Consider the following 19,947-nt stretch of genomic DNA (forward strand, 5'->3'; position numbering starts at 1 on the left):
ATTTCCAGCCATTTATGCTTGTTGGAGATCACTGCCCTTAACAGCACTCTTGCGGGGTGGAGGGCAGGATTTGCCTGTCCTGTAATAGAAGGCCAAGAAGACACCTTGGATGAGCTGTGCTGCTGGCTCTCTTTGGGATGCTCTTGATTCTTCCTTTCTTAGCATTATGCCTTCACTTACTGAAAAAGGCCAGCTATCTGCAATTAGGGACTTGTCCAGCTGCTAGGTTTTTTATGCATCTGAGTGGTCCTTGGGTGGACCATGCAAGAATTCTATAGGGGTGCCTGACAGCTCTGTGGATTTGTGTGCAAGCAATCTGGACTGACTGTGTGGCACAAGAGGGCAGGCTTTTTACACTTGGGTCACACTGGGGTCCATCAGGGAGCGTGGAAATCTGCCAAACCCCTGGGTTGCAAAGGCTGTGACATTGCCTCCGGCTCCCTGCTTACTTGAGAGCTGGGCTTGTTGACTGGCTCCTGCTGAGCACCTCCACTTGCCAGAGATAATTGGTTATGTGTCCCAGGGCAGACTTACCACATCTAGTTCCTGCCCACTTTGGAAGAGCTTGAATGGCCCTTTTTTAATGAAACCGCATAGGATACAGCTGTGACTACCTTCTTGGCAGTCTTGGAGTTCCCCACACCATCATATACTGTACGGAGGCCTAAAATGACAATCTTGAGAGTGAGCTAAAAAAAACTTAACTGAGCTGATGCACTTAGAATCGGGGCTTGGGGCTCTTTGAGCTGGTCACACTAGGCTCAAATTTCCCAGCGCTATCAGCAGTTAGCAGCTTCGCAAAACCTGATGCAGCGGATAGAGACCCTCTCCCCAGCGTGGCATGTGCCACTTTGAGCCAGCCAGGTTCCCTGAAGGCTGAGTTTTCAGGGGTCTCATTTTGGAAGGAGTCTTTTGCTCTTGAAGCTGTATCTAGTCCTGCCTATTTTTGGGCCTTTCGGGGATTGAAATGCACAGGGACTGGGAGGCCCAACTGACAGGGTGGTTTTAAAGTGATGAAATAAAACACAGTTGCACAGGGCTTTTCCCGTGGCAAATTCCTGTGCTCTTGGGTCAGTAATTGAGTATTTAATTTGAATCATGGGAAGAATATTGTAGGGAAGCAGTGTATGAAATGCCAGCACCCCAGAAGCTATCCATGGATAGCCTGGATAGGTGGAGGGATTGGCACAGGCTGAGGGCTCTTCACATCTAGATGCTGAGCATTTGCTGCGCACTGATGGGGGTCATCTGAGCTCCCTTTCTTAGCAGCTAATTATTTCCTAGGAATTTGTGTGGGTTAAATTAGCCACAGGGGAAAACAGATAAGGAAAGGGAAACAACCACCTGAGGGGTGCAGCCAGCAGGACCTTCCTGCCTGTGTATTTGACTGCTCTGTGTCTCAGAGGACTCAAGGCCTCTGACCTCAGTGTCACTGTCAGCAGCGCTGGTTGCGTGAGACACTTCCCTTTCCACAGTGAAGGTAGAACAGGGGTGGGGAACCTGTGCCCCTCCAGCTGTGGTTGGACTTCTGCTCCCATCTCCCTTGACCATTAGCCATGCTGGCTTGGACTGATGGGAGAATTGGGAGTCCAGTAACATCTGGAGTGCCACAGGTTTCCCTATCCCTGGAATAGAGGATTGATATGAGGACCAGCGAGGATTCGTATGACATCTTGGGGAAACTTGCTTCTGTTGTGTTTTTTGTGGGAAGTGGTCATGAGTATGTTTTGTATGTAGAGGGCCACAGGTTCAGCCCCTGCAATGGCAGATTGCAGTCTTTTGTCTGCACCTTGGGAGAGGTGCTGGCTCTCAGAGTAGATAGTACTGTGTCACTCATCTAGAGGGCAGACCTTTCCATCTTTCCTGTGCTGAATCAGAATAAGAAGGCCCTTGGCTGCCCTGGAATGGCACATCTCTGACTGGTCCACAGCTGGCCTCTGCCCTTGGTGCAGCACGAGGCCCCTTGGCTCATGAGTTTCTCAGCTCTGTGTTCTTTTCTTCCTCTTCTCCTTCTCTCAACGGCTCACCTTCTTCCCTCCTTCCCCTCTTGGGCGTAACATTCTCATGCACAGATGTCGCCTTGCTCTGCCAGACGGCGTTGGTCCATACAAGCAATTAACGACTTCCCGGTACTGTTTGCTGTGTTACTGCTGCCCTTGACTAACTGTCCGCTCCCCATGGGCCCAAGAATAACCTGCCACCTGCCTGGCTTTGCGTAACCCAGACTGTAGCTGGAGAGGACAACTGACTTGGGTGGGTGGAAGAATCAGGGCAGTGGGAGGGAAGGCATCCTGTGCTTATGTGAGGTGGTACTCCAGAGTCGGTTGTGTTTTCTAGGACAACCAGGATGATTATATAGCTTTTAATGCTTGGTGCTAATTGGAGCAAGATAATACCCTGCCTTGGTCAGACCCCACCTGGAGTCCCGTAACCAATTCTGGGCACCACAGTTTAAGAAGGATATTGACAAGCTGGAGTTTGTGTAGAGAAGGACGAGCAAGTCGATAAAGGGCCTGGAAACCAGGCCTTATGAGGAGTGGTTGAGGGAGTTATGGATATTTAGCCTGTTGAAGAGAAGATTGAGAGGTGATATTATAGCCACCTTCAAATATCTGAAGGGCTGTCACATGGAGAATGGAGTGAGCTTGTTTTCTGCTGCTTCAGAGGGGAGGACCTGAACCAGTGGATTCAAATTTCGAGGAAGTAGATTCTCTCTCAACATAAAGAAGAACTTTCTGTGAGTAAGAGCTGTTTGACAGTGGAATGAATTACCTCAGAAGGTCACAAACTGTCCTCCATTGGAAGTTTTTAAACAGATGGATGGCCATCTCTCAGGGATTCTTTAGTTGTGATTCCTGCATTGGATTGGAGTAGCCTATGAATAGGCTCTCTGACAGGGATGTTGGGTGGGGAGCTTCCTTTTTTCCATGCAGTATGTGGTCTAGGCTGTAGAAACAAGCTTCTTAAGAATGTTGGCCCTGGCAAGTCCAGAGCTGTTAAGGGTGTTTAAGAGGCCAAGCAATCCTCTGTTTCAGATCTTGTTTGTGCCATGAACTCACTAGGAAAGCCTTAGGCAAGTGTGTGGCCAGCCTCCTGGTCTCTGCTCCACATCTGCAAGACAAGGATAATAACAATACTGACCTACCTTTCGGCGTGGTTGCAAGAATTATCATATGCTTGCATACGTGAAGCACTTTGAACCACCGACAGCATTAATAGGAATGCCAGTTGTTATGCTCGCTCTTCATTTCTATGATAATAATTTTGTGAAAGATTCATTGGAAATTCCTGGTGCAATCCATGTGGATTGCAATCCACGTGGCTGTTCAGATCTTTGGTCCTCTGAGGATGGGGCTTGGGTGCCCTCTAGATCCCTTCCCCTCCTGGGGAGAGCAAACTCTACAAAATAGGTGAGCTTCCCTAATTTACATAATTTCTACAGAGCATTTCATTCAGCTTGCCTGAGCCTGAAATATGCTTTCCCCCTGTGCAACAGTGGTTGGGGTGAAGAGCTGTAGGGTAAGTAAGTCTGAGGAGAGGGTGTTCTTTCCAGAACCCCCACCCCACCTCTCTATGAAGTCCTTCATCCAAGCTACCATTGCCATCATGTATGAGGAATGTGTTCTCCTTTGGGGGGAAAAGCCACTAAGCCTCTTGCAGTAGTATCAGTGCTGGAAGGAGTGGAACAATGTAATGCTGGAGCTATGATGTTGAAGAAGGAGATGGAATTCATGGAAGGAGGACTCTGTGTACAATTTGAAATCATCTGAGGGGGGAAAGTTGACAATGCCTCCTGCAATACTTTTGAAAAAAGGATGGAAATACAGGAAGCGGGAAATCATTTTTCCCCCTAAATGACAAAGATGGAAGCCCATGGCCACGGGAAATGGAATTGGAAGATATGGATACATCTTTAGGGGCTGTGAATTAATGTCTACATAATTTGTTAGCAAGCCCTGATAATACTCACAAGTGTAGCATAAGGCTGAGTCAGCAGTTAGACTCGCCAGTAGACCCATCAAGTCAAAGCAAGTATTTCGCCTTCCCAAGTCTATGCTGCTAGTGCCATCCTTACCAGAACTCTAAGCAAGGTGGCAGCAGCTAAGTTGCAACCAACATTGGGGGGTGACATCCCACCAGGCCTCCTGTGGGGAGGGGGCTGAGTCCCATTCCAGCAGACATTGAGGTGGGGAGCTGTAGAGGCCTCAGCCCCATAGAGTTGGCAAGCCTGGGCAGCAAAGACATTGAGGGACATATTTTTTAATAAATTATGAATATTGTCTTATTATATACAGAATAAGGACTGAATGTTTTTTTTAAGTCTGGAGGTAAAGTTGTGAGATTGGACTACAGGAAGATTAAGGCTTACTTATAATAACTGGACAAACTTTTGGAATTATTGGATGGGAAGGAAAAGGAATGAACCTGCGGTGCCTGGATTTAATATCAGGAAAACATCAGCTAGCAGAGGGAGGAATAACTGGACATTACTCTGGATTGAACACTGGATTATTATGAGGAATTTTTGTTGACACAACTGAAACATGAATAGTTTGAAGTCACACTTACACACACATGTACACTCTGTTATTATTCTTATCTCTCTGTCAGCTTGCTTCTTTGTTTTGTTTCTGTTTTTATTGTATGCTGAAAAGTCTTAATAAAATTATATTTTTTAAAAAGGAATGGATCCCCCTACCAGTCTCTCCTTCCACATCAGGCAATGGGCTTTGGTGGTGGTAGCAGAGAGCTGGCAGGAGGAGAGTCTTTTCTTGCCCAGGGCCAGTTCAACTGAGACTGTCTTGTGCTCTGGTTGATGGTGGTAGAGATAAGCACCTGCGGGGGCTACTGTTTCATATCAGCCCCGGGGTGGGGGGCATTAAGAGAAGCAGTGTGGTATCCCACCCCATTCCCCAAACACACATTGCATGCATCCAGAGCACATTCATAGTACAAGGTTAGCGTGATTCAAGTGATAGTAGTGCTTCTTTGAGGTCTATATCTTCATCTGCACCAGTGATGGGGAGCCTTGGGCCCTCTAGATGTTGTTGCACTCCAGTTCCCATCAGCTCCAGCTAGCATGGTCAGTGGCTGGGAATGGTGGAAATTGTAGTTCAGCAACATAGGTCCATAGATTCCCTGGCTCTGACCTATGTGTTTGAAACTTGAGATGCAGCCTGAGATACCTGATGTAGTATAGTCTACTTCACCACTTAATTCTTGCTGAATGTGTGGACTTAGGCCTAAGCCTGCAGACCTGAATAAGTAGCTCCAAGTTCCAGCTCTGCCATGGAGCAAAATGTTGTGCCAGGTGGCAATTTGTGCACCTTATTTTTAAGAAGTGATGAGAATTACTAATCGGTGATGCTGCTAAGTTATTTGCATGGCAATGGTTGAGTCATAAAGCTCCATTGCATTGTGTTGAGGGAGAAGAAAACAAAACAAAACAAAAATTGTGTGTATGCGTGCGCACACACAACTTCTAAGCAGCAGATCAGGGCAAATGATATCTGTATTCCTAGTAGCCAGAATGCGATAACCAACCAGCCATCCTGATTGATTGCTATGTCTTGTTTCTCTTGTTTACTGACTGTAGGTGATCAGGGCTTTGCTTTGAATACTGGCACGGAGAAAGCAGAGTATTGTGGGACCTCAGTCTCTTTAACTGACTCTGCCCTCCCTTCGCAGACCAGTTTGATTTAGGGGTGAGCTAACATTATTTGACATAATATGGGTGGAGTGCAGATTCTTAGTGAAAAGTTGCTTTTGAATTCTTGACGTATCAGCTGAGGCTTCATCCATCTAATGTGCTGCTAAAGGGAAGTGTACACGAGTCACCAGAGGGTGGAAAGATTTCATAGCCCCACACCCTGCTGATTGTGCAAATATCCCAGCGGTTGCTACAAAGTGGTTGGTGGCTTATTCTTGGGCTTGCTTCATGTCTATATATCCATAACCAGTTGCCATGGCTTCTCTCTTCCTTCCCGTGTGCTGGTGCAGACCATCAGCTCGTTGTGAGCTCGTTGAGTGCAGTTGCCGCTTCCATCCCCATCCCATGACATCCCTCTTCCTGATGCTTAGAAGTTGAGGAGGTTGCTTGGCCTTTTCATTCCCTCTGTGGCTCTTTTGCTCTATCAAGTCACTGAGTGTGTATCTTGCCAAGCCGGTGCCCTCCAGGTGTTTTGAACTGCAACTCCCATCAGTATGTTGCTCAGGGCTGAAGGGAGTTGCAGTCCAAAATGCCTGGAGGGCTTGGCAAATGCTGATCTGGATTCCATTTGATTGCATTGCAGTTCATAATGAAATTGGAGGTGTAAGCAGCCTGTCCTTGTGTCTCAGGGCAGCTGGTTACAGCATAGTAGCCTCCAAGCAATGTTGAAAACAGGGTGCTCTGTGGGGATGGGGTACCAGTGTTACATCACCAGTAACAGCTAAGCCAGACCAGGACACTTGCAGCTGATGTGGTTAGTCATTAGCATGTAGTTCAAGAAAGTTCTGAAAGTCACATCTAGTTTGACCCTCATATTAAGCATACATTTTTCCTCTCCCTTATGTCTGTGGAGACATATTTGAGATCGTGCCCTGTGGAATCTCTGACACCCAAGTGCAAGAGAAGGGGACAGGCAGACTTCAGAATAAAATGACTGAAAACAACCAGTCTTTATGTGTGAAATTTGCCTAGTTTGGAATAAGTTGCAGAACCCTGCTTTTCTTTCTCTCTTTAGTATAGAGTACACACAGGCCTTTGTGTTTGCTTCTGTCTGAGCAAAGTGGCCTGGGGGACTCCCTGTTCAGTATGATCTCCAAGTCTCTCATTCCCAGTTTGTACTAATCCTCGATTTTTGTCTCCACAGTGAATGTGTGGAATTGCAGGCTGTATAGTCTGTATGAGAAAGAATTCGTGCCCCCCACGAGGCACCAGTATGACTTTGCTTGACTTTCCCCCTCTGAGATCATAGAGCCCCCTGGGCCTCTGGCCGCTCAGGGTGGGAAGCTTCCTCTGCAGATGTGTCGCTGTGCCAGTGCAGAGTTTGTCTCTTGAGTGTTCACTTTCTCAGGGTTTGCTTTCTCAGAGTTGTGGTCTCTCCTTCAGGCTTCAAATCCCAGATGTTCTTCTAACTCACAGCTTTTTAAATAGCTGGCGAGAGGTGCATGAACCATAACTGGCTTTGTGCATTCCTCTGTGCACCCATCCACCTCCCTCCCTACACATTTCCCCCCTATAAATTCTGTTTTGCTCCGACAAACAGCTTTGGATGTTAATGATTCGTGCAAATAGGGGAACTTCAAGGGAATTGTGCTTTTGTGTATTTGCACGTATTATTGCATCTGCAACAGGGACTTGCACGGGAGGAGGGGTGGGAGGCAGCAATTCCCTCTATTAGGTCATATGTCGTTTTATTCTGTGAGAGATGCACCAAGTCACCACCTTGGACGTTAATGGCTAGATCACATGCAGTAAGCACAGCTTGATCAGTGTTGCCTGGACCTTTTCAGCCAAAGTCCCTCTGAGAATGAACTTGGATTGGGAATGGGATCCATGCATACCCCTATAAGGCATTTATTGATAACATCTTGCAGATTAGTTACCAGCTGCTTTAGCATCATTGACACATATAAACTGGTGTACATGAGACTCGGAGACCCAGAGAAGCCTCCAGCTCTTGTGGATGCAGTGAAAGCCCAATGACTTGCATGGCTGCTGGCACCTCATGGCTTCCATCTTTCCCGACTCTGCATGTGTCTCCCTTCCCCTTCACCCAGTAGGCAGCTAGAAGCAAATCTAAGAACTAAATGGGAAAACGTGGCCAAAGGAATGAGTGAAACCATGGACTTGAGACAGTCTTCGTGGCTGTAAGCACAGGGCACGGCTAATTTGCTTGCAGCCCATGCTCTTGTTTTGAAAGTGAACGTTGCCTGTCCTCCTGGTACAGCGTTTCCTGCTGTGTGGCCTCTGCCAGGCCCATTCCCTCCAGCTCTCATGAAGCACAGCTGTGTTGGGAGCTGTATTTCTGAAGGGCACCAGATTGGCAGAAGCTGCTTTCGTGCCAGGCTGGCCATGCACCAGCACACCCTGCCTGCTCATGTGGCCACAACCACTTGGATTCTAGGAAGGTCTCCTTTTTCCAAATCTTTCTTACTTTCACTCTCCATATGCCACATGGAACATACCTTCTACAGTCAGATTGGTGGCCTTTTCCCCCAAGGTTATACAAGGATTAGCTTGTTATTTCTGTGGTAGAGCATCTGCTTTGCCTGCAAAAGGTCCCAGATTCAATCCCTAGCATCTCCTGGTAGGGCTGGAGGAGTTCTCTGTCTGAAACCCAGGAGAGCTTCTGCCCGGTCACATTAGCCAGATCAATGAAGAGCCTGACTCTCCATAAGGCAGCTTCCTGCTTTAGCTGCCTCTTCTCTAGGCTTTGCCCACTGAACTCGACAGACCTTCCTTCCTTCTGTTCTTGCTGCTGTCTTGACTGCCTTTTATCAATTCTCCCTGTGTATTAGCTGCTCCTGTTTGCTTGGTTGGTCTTAAGGCAGAGCTTCCAGGGCTGTGGGCTGAATATTCTCCTTCCAAAGCTTCCCTGCCTGCCCTCAGTCTGCAGTCTTTCTCCCTCATCACTGCTTTTAAAATGCTGCTCTGTCTACTGCAGAAATCCAGGAGATGGAAGAGCAGCAAGCGAGAGGGGACAGATGCTGCCAACCGGCCCATCAAAGCTGCCGGGAAAGTGATCATTCAGGATGTCTCTTGCCTGCTTCCTGTCCACAAATTACTAGGGGAGATGTACATGTGAGTACCTGGGCCACATGTGCAAGAAACTCTGTGTGGCAACTCAGTCTTGGGTACTGTTCTGGGGGACAGGCTAAGAACTCAGCCTGTGATCCTATTCTGTACTTTCTGTTGCAGGCCTTCACCCTATCAGGGCAGAAAGTCTGTCCCTGGGCTGCCTACAATCCTGAATCCCTTCCTCCACCCCTAACCCCCCCCCCCCGCATTTTGCAGGCATGCAAATAGCCACTTGCCTGTTTGTCTGTGGTGAGCTAGGTTGCCCGCAGCTGACCAGGCAAATCCACATTCTCTCTTTTAGCCTTAAAGAGCTCCTGGCTGTGATTCAGGTTGTTGGGTCTTCTCTTCCTGGAAGGGGGAAAGCAGGAACCCTGAACCCACTTCCAGAGCTCAGTCTTTCATTCAAGGAATGCTGTGTTCTGGAGACAGTGCAGTGGAGTTCACTCCTTCCAGCTTTCCAGCTATACTACTGTATAGCTCGAGGTGGGGTGGGGAGGGGAGAGGCAGCCTTGTATACAGCTTCTGGCTTTTCCTTCTCTGTCACTCTGCAGAGAGATCTTAGAGCCTAGTGACTGCTTTGCACCCTGCTGTGTTTCCAAGCTAGGAAATGGCAATAGAGGGCTGAGGTGCCCTGAGTGCTGTGTCTCCACCTGTCCTGGGCAGAAAGGAAGGGAGATTCAGTAACTAGCCACTGCCCAAGTTGTCTGCCAACAGTCATCCCCCCACCCCAATGGTCTCAACAGAAGAGGAAGGGAAGCTGCAGAGCTGGCCTCCAGTGTTTGTGTCTGGTTGGAACCTGTCTTTGATTTGTTAAAATGCCTCTTGCTTGCTGGGTGGTGGTAGTGGGCTTCAAAAGCCTCTGTCTTTTGCATGGCTGGAATATAGACTACAGCACACAGGTAAAAGCTCCACCCATTGCTCTGCCCATCTTTGTCTCTGGCCTTACCCACCACCAGCCTTCAATTCCAGTAAGATTGCCTGTGAGGGAATGCAATTCTCTGACTGAAAAGGGTTCCCCACTCCTGCTTTACATGAAATATGGAGAATCAGACCAAGCCTTTGAGAGTGATGTCTCCCCCACTTGTGCATCACCTGCTATTCTTGTCCTTCAGACTGAACGTGACTGACATCCAAGAGACCTGTCAGAAGAACGCTGCCTCTGCCCTGACTGTGGGACGCAAGGATCTCTTGCAGGTACTTTTGCTAGCCCAGCGAGGCATCTCCCATCACTTCGCAATATTGTCTTGGGAGCATCTTGACTTAGGGAGCAGCAGAGAGTGGGCCAATGGTCTAGCCTGAGCTTTTTACTCTCTTCTTTGTTGCTCAGCTACTTGTCTTCTTCTTTCCCCCATCCCTGTTCTAGTGGCCCCCTCTCTTCCATAGGTGGAATTACACCATCCATGCAACATGGAGCTATGGATTTCAGCAGACAACCTTCAACCTCTTCCCTACAGTGTTACTGCTTGCTTTGTGGACTGCACAGCATGGGCATCTGTGTGTGTGTGTGACCATCATCTGCTCCTTCTTTTCCAGGTCTGGTCACTGGCCACAGTAGCAACTGATCTCTGCCTTGGCCCAAACTCCGACCCAGACTTGGAGACCCCCTGGGCCCAGCATCCATTCGGCCGCCAGCTCCTGGATTCTCTGTAAGCAGCTGGAATAAGAATTGGGGGGAGGGTGGGGAAGAGGCGAGGACCCAAAGGCTTAAACAAAACAGTGCCTTTTATTTTCTTCCTATTTTTTTTCTGGGTGCCTCTTAGGTGTTGAGTGGTTGGTCACCTATAGTAGTGGGTGTCAACAGTTTCTGCACTCCCAGTTTGGGGATCATTGAGGTCATCAGTAATCTCTGCTTTGGCTGCAGCTCCCTCAGCACTACCTAACATGTGCTGTGGGCAGGTAATCCCATAAGTATTATGTTGTAGTGTAAATAAATCCTATCGGTCTGCCCTGAATATTTTTGCAATTGGTTTCGTTGGATGTCTCTCGGTTCTCCTATTATGACAGAGGGAGGGAGAGAGAGTTATTTTGCTATGCCATGCAACACTTCATTATCCTCTCTCACAGCTGGGTGGGGAATCTGTGGTCTGCCAGATGCAGGGAGACTCCAGTTCCCATCACCCGTGATCATTGGCCATGCTGGCTGGGGCTGATGGGAGTTGTAGTGCAACCACTTTGGGAGGGCCACATGTTCCCAATCCCTTCATCTGTCCCTTGTCAGTCATATTTTGTTCTCAATTAAAAATACACACTCACAAAAATTACTTAGCTTTTTGTTATTGCTTGAAGCACCAGTGTGTTCCTTTTCAAATTGTAGATCATCCAGGATCTCATTGGATGGTGCTTATGTTCCCCAAGGCTCCCCAGCCCATCTTCTTTTGCAAATATAAAACCATAGAGACTTGAGGGAAAAAAGGTGTGTCTCTCAGCCAGGCAGTGTTTGTGGGGGTTTTGGTCTTTGTTTTAGTCCAAGCTTTGTATACTTTGCAAAGTGAATCTGAAATCAGGCACAAAAATTCAGCATCCTGGTTCTCTCACCTTTTCCTTTGCAAATGAAAGCAAAAACAAGTGAAGACCCCTTTTTTTGCTACAAAGAAAAACCCAAGAAACATTGGGAAGTATGAAGAATGTGAAATCCCCAAACCTGCTGGTGGTAATGCTAAACAGGAATTCTGCTTTGGAGCACTTGTTTGCCTCCTCTTTGGTTTTGTTGAGGGCAAAGCAAATGATGGTTTATATCTACATGATATTTCCTCTAAGACGTTGGGTTGCCAAATCTGAATTATTTTTTCTTTGGGGGCAGGTGGCCCCCATCTCTGCTTTGAGCCTTGTGTGTGTGAGTGGCCTTTGGTCTACCCAGTCTTTTCTTTTCCTCCCCTTCCTAGGGTGGCCCACTATTGCCGGCTCCATGATGTGCAGACTCTGGCCATGCTGTGCAGCGTCTTTGAAGCCCAGTCCAGGCCACAGGGAGCCCTGATTCCTGTGGGATTCTTTCCTCAACGCTCCTCCAGCCACAGCCGATATGTACGGGTAGACTCTGCCTCTGACTGCTTTCCCCAAAAGGACCAGTCAAGGTCGGTTCTTCTGGTGATGCAACTTCCCTCTTGTCTCTCTCCCAACAGCCCAGCTTTACCTCCTCTGGCTCCTGTTCCAGCATGTCAGACCCTGGACTCAGCACCAGCAGCTGGAACATAGGTGGGTACACTGCTGTCAGTTCTGAAATATCCAGTAGGAAGAGATTTTGGCATCTTGGAAGATCACCTCCCAGCCCTCTTTGTTCAGATAATTAAAAGAAAGCTTAGGTTTTCACATCTGGGTCTTTTTCTTTGTACTTTGGGGACTTAATAATTGTGAGCCACTTTGAGAACCCAGATTGCATTACAAGTGGGATTTTAAAATCAAAAATAAATTTGGGTGGTCGCTTTGCACTTGGCAAATCTGCTTGCAAAAGGGCAATTGAACACAATTGTGCAAAGCACTTTCCATTGACTACCCAAGCCCAGCTCTTGGGCGACTTGGCCTTAATTCACAATGAGAGGCAGTGAATGGCCCAAAGTGACCTAGTGAGCTTCTTGGCTGCATGGGGATCGAACCCTGGTCTCCTAGGTCCTAGTCCAAAACTCCCATCTCCACCAGCACAGCCCTATGTGAGCTGCCACCATCTTGTAAGGTCTTATCCACCCTTTGACCTCCTGCAGCCAGCAAAGAATTGGACCACATACCAGCCTGGGGCGAGTCTTCACCTGATGACTTCCGCTTTGGGAACTTGGCAGTCGCAGACCACCGGGATCGGGAGAAGGATCAGCATGACAAGAACAAAAGGTACAGAAGGGTGATCAAGCGTGGGAGGGAGGGTGGCAGAAAGCTTTCTGGTGTCCTCGGTTGAAAGTTCACAAGGGAGGTGAACTGAGCTTCAAATCAACTGCATTCCCATTGGCTCTGCATTCCCATTTTTTTGAGCGTTTCCTGTTCCCTCCTAGAGTGCAGTTAGGCTGAGGCAGGGGTGGAAAGTGGGGAACCTTTGCAACTCCAGGCTAGCTCTTGGTTTAACTGGGGAGTGCAGCTGAGCCAGCAGGTCGTTTTGGTCTGCCAGGGAGCTGGAATATCAACACACACATTTATTTTTGAGGTTCTCATGTTTTCATTTCTTTTTAAATCTTCCATGCCAATCTCCCACCAACAATATTATTCAAGTTTTAAGTTATCCTTCCTCAAGCTGCACCCCAGCCAGCACTTGGAGAGCATGAACTTGGGCATGGGTGTAGCCATGATTGTTATGGGGGACACAGGCTTTTGTTCGGGAAGCAGAACCTCAGATTTTGATTGATTTTGATTGATTGTGGGGGCAGCTGCCTCCCTGGCTCCCCCTGGCTACGCCCATGAGCTTGGGAAAGGCTGTTTTAAATGCTGAGATGTTTGTGCACAGTTTTCTCTTTGGAGGGATCTTGCCAAACCTGAGGATGAAAAGCCCTGCTGCTCTCCTCCTTCACACTGATACAGCTGGTGGCCAGCACTGTGCTCCTTGAATGCTGTGTCTATTACATTATTCAGCTCTACAATTTTATATTTCTGCAAACTATTGCCAAGATAAAAGTTACTCTCTACTTTACACGAACATGCATGCTCAATCATTCTCCTCTGCCTCTTCCTCCCAACTTTAGAAAGTTTTATTCTTTGTGAGCCACTTTTCTTAACTGTTTGACCTACAGAGGCACATACAGTAGAACCTCAGCTTTCGAGCATCTCGGAAGCCGAACAATTCAGAACCAGAACGCCGAAAACCCAGAAGTAATTGCTTCCGTTTTTTAACGTGCCTCGGAAGTTGAATGGTTTCCAAGGCGTGTTTCCCCATTTTTTCAATTGATTTTGCCAACCACCCTTTGATCCTTGGTTTTTGAATGTTTTGGAAGTTGAACGGTCTTCTGGAATGGATTATGATAGAAAACCTAGGTTCCACTGTACTACGATAATACTGCGTACTACAAACATACAAAACTGAGAAGAATAAAAAGCAGCAGCATGAAGCAAAGCCCATCTAGGTAACTTGGAACGTACAGAAAAACCTACATAAACACAAAACAAAATCAGATAGGTCCCTGCCCCTAAGAGCACACAATCTGAATTTTATTTGGAGGGCGGGGACAAAGGGAGGAGAGGTGCAGAGGTGGTATCATGCAGTGACTGTGAGTAAATGCCAGCCTTTGCTAGCCTGGGACAAAGGCGCTCAGGTGCCCTTTGACTTCATTGTATGTGGAGATGAGGACTCTGTGATCTTTCTCCAGGCTTCTGGACCCAGCCAACACCCAGCAGTTTGATGACTTTAAGAAGTGCTACGGAGAAATCCTTTACCGCTGGGGCCTGCGAGAGAAGCGGGCGGAAGTTCTCAAGTTTGTCTCTTGCCCCCCTGACCCGCACAAGGGGATTGGTGAGTGGAAACCTCGATGGAGGAACTGTAGAACTCAGTGGAAAAGTAGATGCTGTGCGTGCAAGAAGGTCCTGGGTTTCCTTCCCACAGAAATTGTCCTTGGACTGGGTAGTTCAGGCCTCTCTCTTTCCTCTCTCCCTCCTACAAAATTGATCCATGGGAGCAGAGTGTCTTTCTACTTTGGTTAATGCGATATTTGCCGGAGGGGGCTTTTTAGCTTCTTCTTTTGAGATGCCCTCTGGCAGAAAGAAAAGAAGGTAAAACCAAAGAGCCCACGGTGGTGGTGTTAGTAACATGCTGGTGTCCAGATCCTAGCTTTCTCATATGCCAGCCTTTTCCCTGCAGGTGCAGCCTTGCTTGCAAGAGCCCCTCCAATAACTTCTCCACTGCTTCTCCTTTCTTTCTCTCCTCGCAGAGTTTGGAGTCTACTGCAGCCACTGCCGCAGCGAAGTGCGTGGCGTTCAGTGTGCCCTGTGCAAGGGCTTTGCGTTCCAGTGTGCCATCTGCCACGTGGCAGTCCGAGGCTCTTCCAACTTCTGCCTAACTTGCGGGCACGGAGGACACACCAGCCACATGATGGAGTGGTTCCGCACTCAGGAAGTGTGTCCCACAGGCTGTGGGTGCCACTGCTTGCTGGAGAGCACTTTCTGACCAAGCGTCGTTGGAGCCTGATTTTGTCCACACGTGGTCTCTGTTGGGCCACTCTTGGGAAGCAGAGAGGCTGATGTCTTCCCATGTTGCTTTCAGGAGGGGTGGCCAGTTGTCTTAGTTGCTGATGGGTTGATGCAGCACTCTGCCAGCAGACGTTTGGGTGGGATGGCTTGTGGTCCATGAGCATCCCATAAGCTCCTGGAGGGCTTCCTGTTTCAGCTGAGTATCTTCCCTAAAGTGCAGGGAAAGCGTCTGTTATTTGCAAAAGACAATCATTGGAGAGGGATGGAGGGATTACAGGCCTCGCAGTCAGTCTGGAGATGAGGAACAAATCAAATGCATTTGCTGGATACTTGAGAAATTTGCAGCACACCGGGAACTGTGTTGTGATCCATTTCCCCCTGAACTACCATTCCTTGCCCTCATGAAGCTCCCTGTACTACACAAACAGAAGTATCAAAGTTAGCAGAGAGAGAAAGAGCTTCATATACATACAAGGGGGAAGATGCACAAAGAGGCTGGGTTGGCTGAAGAGTCCCTTGTGCACAGAGTGCAGCATAATCATTTCTGTGAGCATCGAACAGAAAGCTCTCAACTGGATTTCTTCTCTTTCTCTATCTGAGAATTGGGCATGGCTTCATTTCCAGAGATAGATAGCCTGTTTGATTCGCTCCCTTTCCCCTCCTTTTCGTTTTATAAAAGGCTGTTACTTCTGGGCCTACCTCAGTGACCTTTTTGCTTGGCTGCGCCTCTTGCACTCCTTGAGGACCTGCCACCCATTGCAGGACGGGAGTCAATGGCCTGCCAATTCTGGTGTGGATTCTGTAAGGCCAAGATGGTCTAAGAACAGCTGCAAGGAGCAGCACCAGCCACCGACTTTGCAGTAGTGATTTCAGGACTCAAAGATCAGTATTTTTTCTTGCCAAGATGCATTCCAGCCCAAAGGGAAGGGCGAAGAAAGAGGCTCCCCTCCGGCCAGCAGGTGCCCAGATTCCTTGGTGGATGGAAATGGGAGCCTGAGTGGAGTTCTTCTGTCTGCTGTCTGGGGCTTTGACTGTCAGGCTAGCTGAGCCAACTTAGTGCATGGACACTGCCTACATGGTTCTTTTCCAGCCTTGTAGTTCAGGAAGTGTATTTGTGTATATTCTGTAATAAAATGAGAACATTTTATAAAGCTGTCTTGCTCTGTCATCACTGCTTGTAAGTCGTCATCTTGCACTCAGTGAACGCTCATATTTCTGCTTTGTGGTGGATTTCTCTGTGTTGCCTTTATTATTGTGCTGCCAAATGCATGGCATTGTGCTAAAAAAGTATTGTAAATTAGGCTGCGGAGGGCAACTTGCCCTTGGCAGGCCTGATGTTCTTGCTAGGTGCCTGTGACATCATCATGGCAGCTTAACCAAGATTGTGGAAGGCTTTTAGACAATAACTAATAACAGCCAGTTGCAGTTTACAGGTGCTCTCTGCCTTTTACATTCCTATGCATGGCTCAATTCACACAAAACATGAAGCCAAACCACCACTTAGCATGAACACATGAGCCTGCCAGCTCCTTTGCTCCTCCAGTCCCGTTGTAAGCTAAGCCACAGTTTGGCTTTCTTCGTCATTTGAACCTTAGCTTGTGGTTTTGTCTCCAGACAAACTAAGCAAGGTTTGTTCCTAGGTTTACAGGTCATGGTTTGTCTAGCAGGGGTCCTCAAACTTTTTCAGCAGGGGGCCGGTCTACTGTCCCTCAGACCTTGTGGGGGGCCAGAATATATATTTTTTTGGGGGGGGGGGAATGAACAAATCCCTATGCCCCACAAATAACCCAGAGATGCATTTTAAATAAAAGGACACATTCTACTCATATAAAAACATGCTGATTCCCGGACCGTCCACGGGCCAGATTGAGAAGGTGATTGGGCCACATCCGGCCCCCAGGCCTTAGTTTGCCTACCCATGGTCTAGAAAAGACAAATCATGATGCCTGTTTTCAGATTACATGCAAAGCCAAAGCAGCTTACAGCAGCAGGACCAGAGGAGGAGCAAAGGCCATATGATCCTGTGTTTGTGTGTGAAGCTATGGTTTGGCTTTGAGTATAGAATCATAGAATCATAGAATCATAGAATCATAGAGTTGGAAGAGACCACAAGGGCCATCGAGTCCAACCCCCTGCCAAGCAGGAAACACCATCAGAGCACTCCTGACATATGGTTGTCAAGCCTCTGCTTAAAGACCTCCAAAGTAGGAGACTCCACCACACTCCTTGGCAGCAAATTCCACTGTCGAACAGCTCTTACTGTCAGGAAGTTCTTCCTAATGTTTAGGTGGAATCTTCTTTCTTGTAGTTTGGATCCATTGCTCCGTGTCCGCTTCTCTGGAGCAGCAGAAAACAACCTTTCTCCCTCCTCTATGTGACATCCTTTTATATATTTGAACATGGCTATCATATCACCCCTTAACCTCCTCTTCTCCAGGCTAAACATGCCCAGCTCCCTTAGCCGTTCCTCATAAGGCATCGTTTCCAGGCCTTTGACCATTTTGGTTGCCCTCCTCTGGACACGTTCCAGTTTGTCAGTGTCCTTCTTGAATTGTGGTGCCCAGAACTGGACACAGTACTCCAGGTGTGGTCTGACCAGAGCAGAATACAGTGGCACTATTACTTCCCTTGATCTAGATGCTATACTCCTATTGATGCAGCCCAGTATTGCATTGGCTTTTTTAGCTGCCGCGTCACACTGTTGGCTCATGTCAAGTTTGTGGTCAACCAAGACTCCTAGATCCTTTTCACATGTACTGCTCTCAAGCCAGGTGTCACCCATCTTGTATTTGTGCCTCTCATTTTTTTTGCCCAAGTGCAATACTTTACATTTCTCCCTGTTAAAATTCATCTTGTTTGTTTTTGCCCAGTTCTCTAATCTGTCAAGGTCGTTTTGAAGTGTGATCCTGTCCTCTGGGGTGTTAGCCACCCCTCCCAGTTTGGTGTCATCTGCAAATTTGATCAGGATGCCCTTGAGTCCATCATCCAAGTCGTTGATAAAGATGTTGAATAAGACCGGGCCCAAGACAGAACCCTGTGGCACCCCACTAGTCACTCTTCTCCAGGATGAAGAGGAACCATTGATGAGCACCCTTTGGGTTCGGTCAGTCAGCCAGTTACAAATCCACTGAGTGGTAGCATAGTCAAAACCGCATTTTACCAGCTTCTTTACAAGAATATCATGGGGCACCTTGTCAAATGCCTTGCTGAAATCTAGGTAGGCTACATCCACTGCGTTCCCTTCATCTACCAGGCTTGTAATTCTGTCAAAAAACGAGATCAGGTTAGTCTGACATGACTTATTTTTCAGAAATCCATGCTGACTATTGGTGATCACAGCATTCCTTTCTAGGTGCTCACAGAATGTTTGCTTAATGATCTGCTCCAGAATCTTCCCTGCTATTGATGTCAGTAATTTGCAGACTGGATCTGTGCATGTCCGTTGCTACTCCCAAATTGACAAGTTACTATTTGTGTGTGTGGAAAAGTATATTTCCTGTGGCTTGGCATCACCTCAGGCGGGAGCCTAAAAATGGGTTCCGTATAGAAACCCAGAGTTTGGTGTTAGCATTTTTAACCTCATTTGTATTACTTGTGCGGCTCAGTCTTCTCCTGGGCTGAGCTCTTGCAGTGTGTCCCTCTCCCCCTCCTCCCTTAAGCGCTGACTCTAGTTTGGCTGCATGTAGCGCTCTCTCTTGGCTGTCCTCATGTAGGGGGCTGCGCTGTCGGTGGTACCAGATACTGAACCTTGCAGGACATTCTGTGGAGGCATTTGTGCTGCCTCTGCTGGGCCTCATGTTTCCAGGCCTCATCCAAAGGGACAGTGTGTCACTGCCTTGCCCTCTTTTTGGACAAGACCCAGAAGAGTGTGTTGCACGACTCTCACACTTCTTTGAAACCCCCAACACAACTCAGGGATCCCTGTACCTTCTCTGTGTGCTACTGGGCTTTGCATCAAATGTCAGCTGTTCCTGTCATCACCAGGTGGCAGCAGCAAAAAAGAAACGCTTGCTCCCCATTTGCTGCTGGTCTGGGTCTCAGTCACACTTGTCGTTCCAAGTGAGGGAGTATTGTTGATACTTTCTGTGTGTCTGGAGAAGATGAGATTGCAGCTCTGGCTGCTCTGCTCCAAGGATGGCACACACTTCAAAAAAATAAATCTTGGCTTTCCACAGGTTTTTCACACTGGCCAAGAGGCAGGAATGCCAGGGTGCTCCAGTAAGCAGGCAACTGGAGATGCCATGGGGATTTGGGTTACGTGCCTTGCTGGTCTCCATGTATCTAACAGTCTGGAAAAGGGGTTGAGCTGAAGGGATCTCTCTGCAGTGTGCATCTGTGAGTGCTCGTGTCAGAGGCATCAACAGGTGCTTTGACAAGGGTGATGAGTAAGGCTGATGCTCAGGGGTGATTGATGTGGAGCTGGCTGAGTGAGAGCAACAGGTAGGATAGTTGATAGTGATTCATGCGTTGCAGGATGGCCCTTTGGGTCCCTTCCAAGTCCACAGTTTGATGATTCTATGACCTAGAATCTCTAAGCAAGCAATGGAATTTGGCTTGATTGTGATTCTGGATTCTTCAGCCTCTGCACCCAGGACTCACATGCCTCCCCCCCCCCAATCTGAGCTGTAATAACTCAGATATTGGTTTGTACCCCCTGGGGCTGATGGGACTTGTAGTCCAAAACACCCAGAGGGCAGCAGGTTGGTGAAGGCTGGCCTTGCATAACTAAGACATCCCCACCTATATTGCCAACTGAAGACTATTCTCCCCACCACCACCAGAACACATCCCCACCCTCTTTGTATTGGGGAACCAGAAAACGTGCCTTATATTTTGCTGTGTCTTAGCTGGTCTTGCTATAAGGGGTCACACCAATCTGCCTGACTGGGAGGATCACAGTTTTATGACATTGGGGAAAACATGATTAGGTGTTTGAGATTGATAGATGGGCAGGACCTGTCACCCCTTCCTGCCCTCCCAAACATGCATCACCCATCGTGGCTCCTGGCACAGAACAACACATTCACTCAGAGTAGCCGTTAGAGACTCAACCTTTATTTCCTGCA

At 48.0% G+C, this 19,947-nt stretch overlaps 1 protein-coding gene across 3 annotated transcripts in view; it reads left to right on the plus strand.

The window, feature by feature from the left end:
• The window catches only part of WDR59 (WD repeat domain 59), a 49,153-nt gene extending 33,121 nt beyond the window's left edge, over positions 1-16,032 (plus strand). For 2 of the 3 annotated variants that reach the window (XM_081203367.1, XM_081203369.1), the window contains 9 exons: positions 2,073-2,129; positions 8,652-8,788; positions 9,898-9,979; positions 10,319-10,431; positions 11,668-11,806; positions 11,905-11,977; positions 12,481-12,604; positions 14,065-14,207; positions 14,623-16,032. In XM_081203367.1, the coding sequence (XP_081059493.1) occupies positions 2,073-2,129; positions 8,652-8,788; positions 9,898-9,979; positions 10,319-10,431; positions 11,668-11,806; positions 11,905-11,977; positions 12,481-12,604; positions 14,065-14,207; positions 14,623-14,858 (1,104 nt within the window). In that variant the 3' untranslated portion in view covers positions 14,859-16,032. The remainder of the gene's footprint in view (positions 1-2,072; positions 2,130-8,651; positions 8,789-9,897; positions 9,980-10,318; positions 10,432-11,667; positions 11,807-11,904; positions 11,978-12,480; positions 12,605-14,064; positions 14,208-14,622) is intronic. The other variant, XM_081203368.1, reaches the window with a different exon arrangement.
• The last annotated feature ends 3,915 nt before the right edge of the window (positions 16,033-19,947 follow it).

This window comes from Podarcis bocagei (assembly GCF_964188305.1).
Source record: "Podarcis bocagei genome assembly, chromosome: 7".
NCBI classification, from domain to species: Eukaryota; Metazoa; Chordata; class Lepidosauria; order Squamata; family Lacertidae; genus Podarcis; species Podarcis bocagei.